At 36.2% G+C, this 16,252-nt stretch overlaps 1 protein-coding gene across 3 annotated transcripts in view; it reads right to left on the minus strand.

The window, feature by feature from the left end:
* LOC128988575 (uncharacterized) overlaps positions 1–16,252 on the minus strand; it is a 78,090-nt gene that overhangs the window by 20,146 nt on the left and 41,692 nt on the right. For all 3 annotated transcript variants that reach the window (XM_054409972.1, XM_054409971.1, XM_054409973.1), the window contains 3 exons: positions 9,104–9,225; positions 4,160–4,281; positions 3,617–3,696 (listed from right to left, as the gene is read on the minus strand). In XM_054409972.1, the coding sequence (XP_054265947.1) occupies positions 3,617–3,696; positions 4,160–4,281; positions 9,104–9,225 (324 nt within the window). The remainder of the gene's footprint in view (positions 1–3,616; positions 3,697–4,159; positions 4,282–9,103; positions 9,226–16,252) is intronic.

The following is a 16,252-nucleotide window of genomic DNA, read 5'->3' on the forward strand; positions in this document are numbered from 1 at the left end:
GGAGACAAAGTTATATACTCCACATCAGCCCCTGGAATTTCTAAGTTGAAAGGGTCAGCCAACTATGCCAGTTGGAAATTTGACATGAAGATGGCTCTAAAATATGAGGGATTGTGGAATTGCATTGAACCACGAAGGACTACTACAGAGACGACACCGCTAACTGTGGATCCAGACAAAGATGAGAGGGCACTCGCCAAGATTGCCATGCACCTGGAGGCAGCTCCAAAACTACATATCAGGACGGCCACATCAGCGAAGGAAGCTTGGGACATTTTAGCAAAGCAGTATGAAGTCAAGAGCACAAACAGGAGAATATTTCTGCTAGACCAGCTTTTAGATTTGAAGTTGGAAGTATGCAACAGCATGATTGAGTATATTTCTAAATTTCTTGACCTCAATGCTCAACTTGCTGACATAGAGAAACCCGTAGACGATGAAATGAAGGCGTGTCTACTTCTAAGAGGTTTGCCTGAGTCTTACAGGGCATTTAGGATGGCAGTCGAGAGTACAGATAAAGTAGAATATAGTAAAGTACTAGAAAAATTAAATAGCATGGCTGAAAAGGATACCACTGAGTCCTCTGTAGTATTTTCAACTTTTAAAAGCAGTACTGGGAAGCCTTTTCTATCAAAATCAAATACTAATCAAGCTAGGCCTAATTTTAATAAAAGCTCAAAGACAAGGAAGCCTTTTATTCCTACTTGTTACAAATGTAGAAAGGCAGGCCATATGATAAGGGATTGTCCTGAAAATAATGAAGCTAATATTAGTAATAGCTCAAAGATAGGGTAATTTTCCAAAATTGGTAAGTCAGATGGTGAAAACAAAAATAAAAATGTGAGTTGGATAACTGCTCTGACTGTAAAGGTAGAACCTGAAAGCTGGTACTTAGACTCGTGTTGTTCTGACAATCTTTCTAAAAGTAAAGAAAGTTTTCAAACGTTTAACTCGAATGAGGGAGTTAAAGAGGTCACTGTCGCTAATAATACCAAAATTTACTCTGCGGGTTCTGGGAAAGTTTCTGTGAACCTTAAAAACTTTGGTGAGAGAGTGATATCGAATGTGACGTATGTACCAGATTTATCTACAAATTTGCTATCTGTGAGCAAAATAGCTAGTAAAGGGCAAGTTTTAGTTTTTGATGACAAAGGGTGTAATATTTACATAAAAGATGGGTTTTCAGTAAGAGGTGAAATCTGTGGAACTGGAACAAATGTAAACGGACTGTATCGGTTGGATACAGAGAGTAAATGCAACATTGATCCAAATGATGGAAATTTAGCTATGTCTACTCAAGTTAACCAATCAGTTAGTGTGGACCTTCACAATTTATGGCACAGAAGGTTGGGTCACTTGAATCATGTTAGCATGGGTGTTTTGAAAAAGGGGATGGCTTTGGGTGTTGATTTTCCTAGTCAAAGGCCAGAACCATGTATTCCCTGTGTGGAGGGGAAACACTCTAGAGAATCTTTCCTAACCACTCCAAGTAAGAGAGCTGAGGCAAAACTAGAGTTAATCCATATGGATGTCTGTGGGCCTATGAATGTTCAGTCACTTCAAGGTAATCGCTTCATGCTAATATTTAATGATGACTTCACCAGAATGACCTTTGGTTATTTCTTGAATTAAAGGATGAAGTAGTTGATTGTTTTCTCAAGTTTAAGACTTTAGTTGAAAATCAGACCAACCAGACTGTAAAAACTGTTAGGTCAGATGAAGGCGGGGATTACATGAATGCGAGACTAGAAGAAGTGTGTAATAGATTTGGAATAAGGCACCAGGTCACTACTCGATATAGTCCTGAGCAGAATGGGGTAGCAGAGCGTGCAAATAGAACTATTATTGAAAAGGCTAGAAGCATGCTAAGTGACTCAAATTTGAGCAAGGATTACTGGCAGTATGCTGTGGAGGCAGCTATTTATCTTAAGAACCGAAGTCCTACAAAAGCTGTTTTTGGAGTCACTCCACAGGAGAAATGGACTGGATCGAAAGTGGACCTCAGTCACCTTAGAGTTTTCGGGTGCATAGGCTATGTGCATGTGCCTAAGGAGAGAATGACCAAATTGGACTATAAGAGTGTTCCTCACATTTTTGTAGGTTACAGTGAGGATGTCAAAGGTTACAAATTGGTCGATCCTAAGTCTCCCCGTAGATTGATTTATTCTAGAGATGTAAAGTTTTTTGAAAACTTATTTTATAATGGGCGTGAAGAAAATAATGGTGATGAAACTATACAACCAGTCGAGACCATAGTAAGCATCCAGACCGCCAAACTCGATGAACCCTGCAGGAATCCTGAGGCAGAAGAGGAGAGCTTCATTCTTGATAATATTGACATTGAGCAAGATGGTGACGATGTTGGAACTGGAGGATCCGCTGAAGGGGATTCGGGAAATGATGAGGAAGTTGTTGAAATCAATGTTGGGAGTAGGTACCCTCTAAGAGTAAGAAAACCTAAAATGTTTCCTGATTTTGTTACCTACATGGTTACCTGTGAGGATCTAGAGCCAAGTAGTTATCAAGAGGCAATAGAAGATCCGAATAAGAATTTGTGGAAGCATGCTGTGGAGGAGCAAGCTGATGAAGAACCTCTACATGGTTTTGTTGATGCCAGTCATGGAAACTACTTCGATGGGAAAAGTTGTACGGGACATGTTTTTAAACTGAGTGAAGGACCTGTGTCTTGGGGAAGTAAGAAACAGAGATGTATGCCTGATTCCTCAACAGAGTCAGAGTTTGTAGCAATGGTTCAGAAACATTTTGAGCATGTAAATTTGCATTGTGACAACATGCCAGCAATGAAGATTTTGCAGAAGAGAACCGTGAATACCAAGACCAAACATATAATTCGTAAACAGTTATTTGTCAGAAGAAAACTAGTTGTGCTGAATTACGTTCCAACTTCCAAGATGGTAGCGGACATTTTGACAAAATCACTTGGCAAAATCAAGCATGATGGTTTTATGACCGACCTTGGTCTTACCCCAATGAAGGATCAAGATTAAGGAGGGGTGTTGGAATTTATTTATAATCTTGTTCCTCATTGCCTTCTTGGTACCAAGTTAGAAGCAGCTGTCATGTGTTAATTATATGCCATGTGATTGCTATGTTTATTAATTTGTTGTAAATAAACATCACTTCCACTATGGACTTTAGAAACCATACTGTGTAGTCATTTTACTCCTATTATTATAAAGGAAAATCAATTATAAACAAGTAGATTTTTATGTTGTACAGATTAATTTTGAAAACAACTAATTAGAAACATAGGAAATGTTTATGTTAACATCCCATAGGCTAACCTTATCCTTAAAAGAAGTCAATCTGTTTCTTGTTTTAAAATAAAACTAAATCTTTAGATGAAGAATTCCATTTAAATCAACGAGCCGATGAGATAAAACATGAATTTCTAAATCCTTCCAAAACATACAAAAAGAATGGTCAAATAAATGTTTTTATACGGTACTTATTTTTTATGTTCCTAATTTGTATTACAAAATATGTAAAACAATAAAAGTTTTGACTTTTTAACTTCATTAAGTGGACTTAAACTAATTTATGTTGTCATAGAAAATGTTAACTTACCCACCAGACACAGTGTTTAAAAGGATACAACCTGACAGTACGTCTTCATCAGAATTGTCATATGTAAATCGGACTTGTGAAATATTGCGTACATACTTGTATTCCAGCCTGTAACAAACAATGCAAGTTTTAGTTGATCTTTTCTTTTAGCCAATTTCTTTTGTGGAGCTCAACCCCCACAATACTTTAAATGTCCCGCCAAGATGTTGCCTTCTTGACATGTAGAAGTCAAGCCATTGTTCAACCGAGGATGGAGCTCGCGCATGCGCAGCGGGCACATCAGTGTCCTCTTTCTAACCACCAACATGGTAGAACATGGTAGGTTTGTGGGACATGGGGGTATGGCCCCTTATGATGTATGGTGTTAGATGATAAGTTAATATAGTTCCAACAACACCAATGAAATTTCCAGTGTTAGCATTTTAATTCCAGTATTATTTAAATAAATACCTTACGTTGTGCCAGATATATTTCACAAACGTTTTCATGTAAAACAGAACTTTGTATTGGATCTACACTGGCTAAATAAAGATGTAATTTATTTATTTCATTACATAATAATGTTACTCACTTGGTTTTTTTCACCAGGTCTTCATCATGGGAGTTGCATTTAATATTCAACAGTAGAGTTAATTCATTCTCCAAATCAGCTTTTTTCCGAGAGTTGATGTTATCGAGGTTTTTTAATGCTTCCTGAAACATAGAGGTTGTTGGGTAACTATGTTGCGTAGAAATAAAATAACTTGTAATAAAAAATAAGTAAAGAGCTTGAAGTGGACTGTAATTGTATATTTAGAAAAAAACAATGAATATAACAGATCTTACTAATATTATAAATGTGAAAGTTTGTGTGTTTGTTTGTTTGTTTGTTTGTTTAAAGTTCAATCACGCATTAACTACTGGACGGATTTGCCTGAAATTTGGCATAATGATAGCTCATATTCCCGATTAACATATAGGCATATTCTTATCTCAAAAATCATTTTGGGCTTTGCCTCAGTGGCTCTTTAGTTCCCCATGTTAACCTTATGAGTATCTATAATATTAAAACAAAACAGTGTTTTTTTTATTTCACGATTCTGAATCAACCACTCGACGGATTTTCATGATTTTTGTGTTGAAAGAAAGATAATTTTGAGAACTAGGGAATGTCGAAGCCATAATTTTAGTTTAGGGTCCAAGTTTTTTAAAAATTAAGTTTTAATTTTTTTAAAGTCTAGCAGCCGACGCTAAGATTCTAAACTAGCTTTTGGCATAAAATAATTTGCTTAACATAACAGCTGTAAACATTCAGCTTTTGTGTCACAAATTCAGCATTTGGAAAAAAATGTAAAGACATACTTAGGGTTGACTATTTATACTATGTGTAATGCTAATCATGGATACGTTCAATTCTTCTGTAAAAGGATGACAGATTAATTAAATATACATAGTAAAATACTAGGATGTTCAAATTATTTTTTAAAGCAATCTTTGTAATCTTCGATTTGTTTTAGAGCAATATAATTTGTTAATTTGTTTTAACTAACAGCTGGTTAAATATAAACTATGGAACTATGAGGTTATTTTATTTACTCTTATTTTGTCATTGATTATAGGAAATAAGTAAGATTAGTAGAGATAATTAGACCTCAGTTTAAACCGCAGTTTTAACAAAAATTAATTAAACCACAGTACCAATCGAGGCTCTGTACACGAGTCTAATAAATGCAAATTATTTTACTGCTCCACTTTTCAAGGAAAGATTAGAAAAATAACAATGTTCACATGTCTTAATTCTTAATGGTAGCTTTTTATTTACAATTAATGTTTGTCTGCTTTAACTTTGTTTGGATTAGGCCCGGAAATGTTGATGTCATAAAAAGATCAAGTATAATCAGGAATCACGATTTTAGCGAATTTCCCTATAGGGAAGTAGCTATTACCGTAGGTCTCATGGTAAGACCTAGGCCCGGGACCGATTTACTTTTTCATTTTGATGGCCCTAGAGGCCAAAAACACCATTCGTTCAAATTGTTATATATCTATATATATATATATATATATATATATATATATATGTGTGTCCATCCGCACGATAACTTGAGTAATTTTTGTTCGATTTTGATAAAATTTGGTTTGACGGTGTAAGGCGGGATAAACTTGAATGAGTTCGCAAACCAGCATGATCGGACTGTTGCAGCAAACCTAAGTACTCATTAAATTAATTCTGTTTAAATAGGGAATAAATGTGATATTTTTAAGGAGACATTTTAGAGTAAATCCAATCAGGCAAATGGAAATTCGCTAAGTCTGCAGGTTTGCTGCGGCGGGGGTATTAAATTACCACCACAACCTCAGCCGGGTTTTATACAAAGATAAACAGATAGATGACATAGATTGAACACAACGTCAACATTATCCTAGGATACTGCATTTAGACAAACTATCCTTTCGTGAAATCGTGTTCAGTTGTGGTTACGTTTAGGGGCGCCTATATCAGCGCCCCTATGAAAATATCACTTTTATTTCAACTATGAATATATTGTAAATTAAAATAACTAATATGGGAAATTACGATGTACGTTTATTCAATGAGGGTGGGTAATTATCAAGGATAGAACTGATAACAGTATGGATAATAGACATTGAAAATTACGTCATTAGCTTTACTGTGTTTACTTTTTATATTCCTGCTACGTGTGACCAGTTCTTTTTTTCAAATGAATGTTATTTGAACCAAACAGCTGTTTCAAAACAAACTGTTATTGTTTTTACTGTTGGTTCTTTGTTTACACTTATTGAGCGGAGCGAGCGAAGCTCTTATACGTCGACTCTTATGCATTTCGTAATACGCAAACTCCTCATAGACGGCTGAATCGATCGTTTTCAAATTTTGCATGGTGATAAAGACCATATTGTTGAGTGCCAACATCTGTATGGCGTTAAAAGATACTCTCAGGAATCCGCCCCACTGGGTCTCAAAGTTTCAATGTAATCCTTATGGAAGCAGTATTTGACACATAAACAAAGACATATGATCAGCTGTTGACTTTTGAATGCAGTAGATAAAGAAAAAGCTGATAGAATTATTACACAAATATTAGAACAGAAACGGTATGGATCATAAATATAATCAAATGACGACACTAGCTTGAGGTCCGTGACGTAGGAAGTGGTGAAGGAAGTAGTAAAGGTGAGCTGTTCGGGGGATGGGATCTGTTTATGACCATTAGATAAGGGTATTTGCAAATCCTATGATGGTATGGGAAGGGAGGGAAACTGGTCCGTGTCGTAGAAAGTGGTGAAGGAAGTAGTAAAGGCAAGCAGTCCGGACTGTGGGAACTGTTTGTGACGATTAGATTAAGGTATCTGCAATCCTAAAATGCTATGGGAAGGGAGGAAAACAGGTCCCCGACGTAGGAAGTGGTGAAGGAAGTAGTCAAGGCGAACTGTCCGGAGTGTAGGAACTGTTTATGACGATTAGATTAAGGTATCTGCAATCCTTAAATGCTATTGAAAGGGAGGGAAGCAGGTCCGTGACGTAGGAAGTGGTGAAGGAAGTAGTAAAGGCGAGCAGTTCGGAGTATGGGAACTTTTTATGACGATTAGATTAAAGGATCTGCAATCCTAAAATGCTATGGGAAGAAAGGAAAATAGGTCCGAGACGTAGGAAGTGGTGAAGGAAGTAGTCAATGTGAGCATAGTGTGAGAACTGTCTGTGGCAGTTAGATTAATCTATCTTCAATCCTAAAATGCTATGAGAAGGGAAGGAAACAGGTCTATGACGTAGGAAATGGTGAATGGGAAGTAGTAAGGCTAACAGTGGAGAGTGTGGAACTGTCTTTGGCAATTACATTAATGTATTTGCAATCCTAAATAAAATGCTATGGGAAGAGAGGAAAACAGGTCCACGACATAGGGGGTGGTGAAAGAAGTAGTAAAGGTGAGCAGTGTTGAGTGTGGGAATGGATTAATGTATCTGCAATGCTAAAATGCTATGGGAAGAGACTGTAGACTGTAGGTTAAAATTATTACGAAGCACGAATCGATACATATTTTCGATACATGGAATCATTTGAAATCAAAATTTACAACAAATTTACAACAGCTGATTTTTACTCCATAGAGGCTAAAAACGATTATTACTCCCAAAAGAGTAAAAATGCTACTTTAGACCCGCAACGCATGCATTAAAAACGACTGGTTTTACTGCAGTACGACAAAAACATTATAATATGAACCCTTGATGGCTCCGCTCAATTTTGTGGATGCCTCTGCGAACGCCACCTAGTTTATTTAGCAATTAATGCAGTGAAATTGATATAAAGGATAGGTGTGACGATTAGTTTTGATGTTAGGACACCAAAGTTAAATTATGTGTACTGTGAATTTTATTGGATATTATCGTTTTATTTTAGGTCGTTTCTATTCAGACCTACTGGAAATTGTGTATAGTAGTTGTATTTTGGTGGTAATAATTATGGAAGAGGCAGGTATGCTATGGAAGGTGGTATCGTTGAATAGGTCTATACACTTCCCAATTGACTATTACTCTCTCTACTGTAGGCTACTTATAATCAGTGTGCGTCTGTACGAATCGGCTGCAAATCTCACTTCAACGCTTTTCACATCGTAAAAATTGCAGGATTGCTGTTTTATTGTAAAATTATTGGATTTAAAATGCATATCGTATAGGCCTATGATGGAATAAAACCATATTTGGTCACACAACATTTGTTTACAAGATGATTTTTCACATTAAAACTGTAAGAAACTTTGCCTTTATTTGTGTAAACTAGCTGATCTGAATTGTACACAGTTTTAACTTACTACTGAATTCCCGTATGTAGGACGGGCTAACACCTCGTTCATATTTAAAAGGAATTAAAGAATTTAGTCAGCTGTTTCAACTAATAAGTTGGTTCTATGATACGCAAAAGCATTAAAAGTTATAAAATTTACCAACAGGGTGCAGCACTATTATTTTTTTAATTTATGAAAATAGCTAATTTGAACTAATTAGTACCAAAAATTTGTGATACACAATAAGGACTGTCAAAGTAGGATTGTTTACAGTTATGTTTATGGTTTTAATTTCATGAATAATTTGTGATATTTTGCGAAACTTAATTTATTTTTTTCTATTGCTTAGGTGAAGTGGTAGAACATTATGGCTATGTTAGACTGTTTTGGTTGTACATGCCTATACATGCCTAGTACTATAGTTTACCGTCAATTTAAAGAAGCAACTTTTATCTAATTGTGTCCTCCCCCATTGCAAACGCAAAGCTTGAGTATAATGTCAATCCCGTACGAAGGACGGGTTCTCTGCTAGTGTTAAATAAATCATTCCAAATACAACTGTCAGAGAAGAAATAAGCAATTCTGGGAGTGTAGCAAAGAGTATCAAACAAAGGTATTATTTTTATTTTTTATTTACCATTGCTTGTCAGGTGTGTGTTTCACGAAAATTGCATTAACACAATCTAGGGCATTTTCTGTACTTAGGCTAGATTTGTTAATTTTATCTTACCGCCTCTTTTTTTAGCCTGTCATACTCTTCTGTTAATGTGTCAATATTTCCACAACACCCGGATAGTGCCGTTCTTGCTTCTTCCAACTCCTTCTTTAATTTCTCCTTTGTCTCTTGAAGATCTACACAGTAAATATATTGATCACAATTAGTTCTTATTTGGTAGATCTATAAGGACTTTTTGACTACATCCTAACAGTTTATTTTTATTTATTAAGCTATAATACAGCCATAACAAAGATAAGGTCATTCTGAAGGATGACAACTCTTAGTTGATCTGACTTTGTTTCTAAGTTGCTACAATCTGGTCAATCCACAATTGAGGGAGTAGTTAGTTGGTAAGTACGAGTTCGAGCGAAGGTATCCCAAGATTGTGTTCCTCTTGGTATAAGGAAATTAATTTCCTCCAGTAGGCTGGCAGAATCGATCTCACCCTCACCATGAACCAGCTTGAACAGGAAAATCAGATCGAGCAGCTTTCTTCTGAGATAGAGAGGTTGGATGTTGAACCACACCTGGAGCTTAGACATTTGTGTGGGGACGATAGTTATACCCCAGGCGGACACCTAAGAATTGGATGAAGAGTAACTGTACTTTATTTTTCATGACAATATGGTCAAGCTGATATGGCAACCAGATAATTGAGCCAAATTCCAAGGTTGGTTGGTCAACAAATCATCTAAAATAGCACATTACAAATACCGTACAAAGAAAAAGAGAAGTACAATTGAATTAATATCATTGAGCATAATTTACTAAAAAATGAATATCCAAAGAATTGGGTTGCCGGAATTAGGCTGATGTACTATTTACTTTAGATAAGTAAATAATTTGTTTACGTGAACCAGACGTATCATTAACTTTGAATAAGTTAATGCAAATAGGCAGTCCATTTAAGTGAACCAGAAGTAAGCCTACCATTGACTTTGGATACTTCAAATAGACTTCTCATTTATGTGAATCAGGTATACAATAGATTTTAGGATATTGCAAGTAATCAATTGTTTATGTGAACCCGATGTACCATTGACTTTGGATACTGCAAATAGGCATTCTACTTAAATGTGAACCTAATACATTATTGACAATGGATGCTGCGAGTAGATACATTTAATTTATGAGGACTAGATGAAACATAGATTTTGGTTCCTGCGAGTAGACAATTCATTTATGTGAACCAGACTTGTAATTGACTTTCGAAACTGCAAATAGACATTCCATTTATGGGAACTAAATATAATATTGACTTTGGATACTGCAAGAATATATCTTATTTAAGAGAAACAGGTGTAGCACTGATTTTAGAAAAGTATAGGATTAATATGCTAGCTCCACTCAATATTGCAAGCAGACAACTGCATTGTACACCTAGAAGATGATAAGATCTTGTGTATTGTTTGGTGTTGCTGTGCATAGTATTGTATTCTGCCAATATTTTTTTTCTTTTTTCTAAAGCTTATATTGTTCCCCTAAGCTCGCTTTCATAAAACCTATAAATGAACATATCAGTAGCTTAACGGATCAGTTGCTGAAGGTCTAATTCCCGGAAGGTCTAATTAGACCTTCGACACACATTTGGCAGTTTGTACTTGTTGCTGAGGGTCTAATCTGGTAGTATGTCGAAGGTCTAAGTCCCGGAAGGTCTAAGAGTACAGTCAATGCAAAAAAACTCATCCACTGATACTGTTTTAGACCTTGCGGGATTAGACCTTGGACACACAATGTAACTTTTTTGAATAAATGTTTATAAAATGAGAGTTGCTGAAGGTCTAATTCCCGGAAGGTCTAAGATTCGAGTCCTGGAAGGTCTAAGATTTGAGTCCCGGAAGGTCTAAGATTCGATTCCCGGAAGTCTAAGATTCGAGTCCCAGAAGGTCTAAGATTTGAGTCCCGGAAGGTCTAAGATTCGAGTCCCGTAAGGTCTAAGATTCAAATCCCGGAAGGTCTAAGATTCGAGTCCCGGAAGGTCTAAGATTTGAGTTCCGGAAGGTCTAAGATTCGATTCCCAGAAGGTCTAAGATTCGAGTCCCGGAAGGTCTAAGATTTGAGTCCCGGAAGGTCTAAGATTCGATTCCCAGAAGGTCTAAGATTCGAGTCCCGGAAGGTCTAAGATTTGAGTCCCGGAAGGTCTAAGATGCGGGCGGGCATTGTGTCGCCATAGATGAAATTTGAGGAGAGCCTGCAACTGTTTAGGGCCTCTGAGGGTTATGAGTATCACAATAACACATCATGCAAGGTGAATATGTAACTTAAATTTGTATATATCTTTTCAATTAAGTTATGGTGGAACTGATTGTACTATTAAAAAATAGGTTTAAACGTGTAAACCTAAGTTATGGGAAATAGAATTATAGCTACAAACATGATTTTAAGATATTTTTTGAGTGAGCAGTCCGAAGCCCTTGATGGTTAATTCTCCCTAACTTGAACTTCAGTACTTTAGTAATCGTCCGTCACACATTAATAACAAATTTTGTTGAACAAATATTAATATATTTAATACATCATTGGCCTGTGAAGACAGGGCTTAGGTTTCACCGTAGTATCGGCGGTAATAGCTTATCTAGAGTTATTATTTGCTTGAAATTAATTATTGAGATGAACAACTACAGTACACTAACGATAACCAGACAGTAGAATAAAATAACAAACAGTAGTAGATCTCAAAAGTATATTTCTAACCTTTATATCACTGCGGATTCAGATTGGACTTACGAATTTGCTTGAGACGCATAAATAAAACAGGGAGCTAAAATTGCCCGTTCTCCCTGTGAGCTGCCACCCTGACAGCTGTCTACCTGGCTCGCAGACGTGGCTTACGTCCCCAGGATTAAAACCTTTTCGACCCTTTACTAATTGTTGTGGTTTTCGTCCCCCAGCTTTAGCCATAAACATTCGTGGCTTTCGGGACGCAGCCGAACTAGCCGTTCAACGAGTCGTCCGGCGTAGACTTCTTGAAGGCGTAGGTGCATCCGGTGGCAACTCGCGTGCGGTTCGGCGAATCCCCCGTCAGTCAGGCCGCAGGCACGCGACGGACATCGCGTGAAAAAAACCTATACAGTATAAAAACTCCAATAGCCCAACGCCGCATGACCGTGTGAAAGAGGTCTTAGATTTTTTATTCAAACAGTTTTAGAAAAAGTTAAAAAAAAAACAATTTAGCAACCATTTTTCCAATATAGCCCCCAACTTTGATTTATATTATGGAAGACCCTATATTTTATGCTAAGAGTAAATAAGTCTTAAAATTGCTTCCACTTTCTAAAAAGGCCATAAAATACCTAGTTTTCTTATTTTAAAATTTTGTGCCATGGGATCATTATCTTTTATGTTTTTTAATTTAAGGTCTTTTTAGACTGTATATGAAATTTTCAGACTTTTTTACCCTTAGCATTTTATCTCTAAACTTACTCATTAAAGAGATACATGGCGTTGAATGTAGGCCCCTACACGGCACGTAATTTTTTCTTGGTTTTAACACACTGTAACTCCTAAATGAGTAGCTTTAGAGAAGAAATTCAAAGAATAAAAACTTTTCAACGGCATATACTTTCTAAATAAATCATCAACTATAGAGTCTTATATTAGGGTCTAATGAACCCTAACCAGTCGCAAAATAGTTAGTAATCAGAATTTGATTAGGCATTTTCCTTATAGAATATGTAAGGCAATTGCACCTTAGGAGGATTACCACCACATACAGGGTGAGTTTTAAATGAGTTCCCCCCTACTTTTTTCTACATTTCTTAAGATATCAACTCCGGACCACGTCAGATCATTGTAAAGTAGTAAGTACTACATTTTGACTGGGTATAAATTTTTGGCCGCCATCTTGGATCCGCCATATTGGATACAAAGTTTTTTTTTCAAATGTAAAGGTAGGGTTGTGACCCATTAATCCAAACTAGAATTTTACGCTGATTACAATGCCGCAAATAGTTTTTAAAAATCTTGATCCGTTCTAAAGTCATAAGGACTTTTTATAACTTTATTTTTAGCGCATTTTAACATTGTGCATTTACAAACTAAGACCATAATCTAAAAATAGTGCTAGATAAAGATAAGTATACACCACCATTCATTGTCGACCTATTTTCACTTGGTTATGACGGATGTATTTTTCTCGGCCGCCATCTTGGATTCGCCATTTTGAAATGAGACAAATTAATTTAAATATGAAGGTGGTGTTGTGACCCATCATTTTCAACTACTTTTTTTATGCTGAACTCAATGCCGCAATCCGTTTTTGGTTATCAAGCTTTCTTGATGAAATATTAAAATGATCTTATTTAAAATTTCAATAATTCAACAACTAAACTTGCAAATGAAAAACTGATTGCGGCATTGAGTTCAGCATAAAAAAGTAGTTCAAAATGATGGGTCACAACACCACCTTCATATTAAAAATAATTTGTCACATTTCAAAATAGCGGATCCAAAATGGCGGCCGAAAAAAATACATCCGTCATAACCAAGTGAAAATAGGTCGACAATGAATGGTGGTGTATACTTATCTTTATCTAGCACTATTTTGAGATTAATGTCTTAGTTTGTAAATGCACAATGTTAAAATGGGCTAAAAATCAAGTTATTAAAAGTCCTTATAACTTTAGAACGGATCAACATTTTTTTTAACGGATTGCAGCACCGTATTCAGCGTAAAAGTCTTGTTTGAAATGGTGGGTCACAACCCTACCTTTACATTTGAAAAAAAACTTTGTATCCAATATGGCGGATCCAAGATGGCGGCTAAAAATTTATACCCAGTAAAAATGAAGTACTTACTACTCTACAATGATCTGACGTGGTCCGGAGTTGATATCTTAAGAAATGTAGAAAAAAGTTGGGGGGGAACTCATTTAAAAATCACCCTGTATATTTACACTAGGCTAATAGTAGTTTTTGTAATGTCGAACAGAATCAAATTTAGGGTTATGTTATGTCAGTGGGATGCCTTTACTTTACACTAATTTTGTCAAACCTTTACAAAATGAGCGTAGTCCTAAACATAGAAATAATAACTGTGTCGAGATGCTAATTTAGCGGGTTTCACTAAGAACTATAGTCCGTCCGTTTGGCTATGATACCCAGTGGATTAGGAACCTTTTCCGAACTCGACTCGCCCTTCAGACCCCCTTGCCAGGCTGGTCGTTGATAAAAAGTTTACCTACCTACTGTCCCAGTCCCACAGATATGTAATTTTTTTGTTTTAAGTTAAAATAAATTTGTATTTGTATATTTGAGTTTTACATTAAATTCCAAAAATAATGAGTCCAAACACGATGTGGATACTTATCTACGATCTGAAAGTTTGACAAAGCTGGTGACGATACAGAAACAGAGTACCTAATATTGTAATGCTTTCAGATCGTATATATTTAAGTATCCACTTCGTGGTTGGGCTCATTATTTTTGGAATTTTTTGTAGAACTCAAATTTATAATGAACAATTTATTTTAACTTAAAACAAAACAAGTTACAGATCTGTGCGACTGTGCCAGTGGGTGAGTCATTGTTTGTCTCCGGCCAGCCCGACGATCGGGTCGAGAGGGTGAGTTGAGTTCCGAAAAGGTTCCTAATCCGCTGGGTATCATGACCAAACGGACGGACTATAAGCTTATCTCAATAAACCTTTATTCACCTTTTCATATTTGACGATAACAAGTTCCAATATTTCAATCAGGGAAGCCTTTTTATTATCATTATTTTATTATAAAGAGAAAAAACAATAAACTGTAAACAAATTATGTACTGAGATATCTGAATAAAATTTGATTCTGAGGTTATTTAAACAATACAATAATTTGTTTTGCATTGGAGCTTTTTAGGGACTTATGTCCCTACAAGCCACTAGTGTTATTTAATACTGTAATTATTTTTTATATTTGGGTATCGGAATAATTTTCTTAAGTAACAATGGTATGAATAAAACTGTTTATCTAATAAACAACTCATGTTTACATGTTATGTTAATGTGTAGAACGTTCCAAAAATGCATTAACATTCATAGGCCCACGTGAGTACTAATAATTACGGTTATGAGGTATAATAGAACCAAGATACTTGTTCTATAATTTTACTACTGCTATTCGTCTAGGAAACAAACGAGCACAGCTTGGAAACAACGTTCTCGTGAGGTGTTGAATAGGAACTGTTCCCATTCCATTCGGACTGCCGACTGACTGCCGTTAGTGATCTGATATCTGAAATACGATGTCATCTTGGAGAGAGGTGGAGGTGGGGGTTAAAGGGGAGCCTCCTGCTTCCAGTTGAAGGATGTATCAGAGGGTGTATAGTGTATACATTATATGTGAGGGAAACGGACACGGACATCGGTTCCCGCGGAGAATGTCATTTTATGTCACATGCCACACTGTGTACAAGTAAAAACTATCGCTACGTTCCTATCGGAAATTCCGTGAAGAAGTTTTAGACTTTCCATTAGGGTTCCAAGGTCTCGCTCAAAATCACCTAATATTGATATTAAAATTATTCTCTGGCATCGAACACGTTTTCGGTTGTATTTGGATCCGAGGTCCCGCACCAGGACCTCGAAACAAGGGGGGACCTCGGACCCACGGTGGAAAATCACATCGATCGCCTCGGAACCGGCCTTATACGCACGCACGCAAAAATTCACAAACTTTTAGATTTATAATATTAGTAAGATGGAACATTGACTATATATGTGGTATAAAGTCAATGGATGAAACTATTTATTGGCTAAGTTAAGCTGAAATAAACAAAACAGAATCCTGAACACCAAGGAAACTAACGATGTCATTTTAACACCAACATTAACTTATTTCTGCCAAACTTATCTAACTTATTTCTGCCGATTGCACAATGGTTTTTAATTACCAATTTAAACTGATGTAATGATTTATTCTGAGCTATAGCAACTGTTATGGCCCAGCAACTATGCCAGTAACAAAAATTTAAGTATCCAATAGTCAATGATATAATATAAATAAGGATTTTTTTATATCTCCATCGTACTTGTAATAACGAGCTAGCAAAAAAAGACGTGAGAGTTATTAAAACCATCACTAAGATTATTACAACTCTAAAAGTTGTTGCGTTATTGCCTGCCTGTATAGCCTTCATCTCTGGCGACGCAATGCCCGCCCACATCTTAGACCTTCCGGG

Source organism: Macrosteles quadrilineatus, unplaced genomic scaffold (assembly GCF_028750875.1).
Source record: "Macrosteles quadrilineatus isolate MER2022 unplaced genomic scaffold, UCM_ALF_1.0 Scaffold_3__2_contigs__length_128488019, whole genome shotgun sequence".
Classification (NCBI taxonomy): Eukaryota; Metazoa; Arthropoda; class Insecta; order Hemiptera; family Cicadellidae; genus Macrosteles; species Macrosteles quadrilineatus.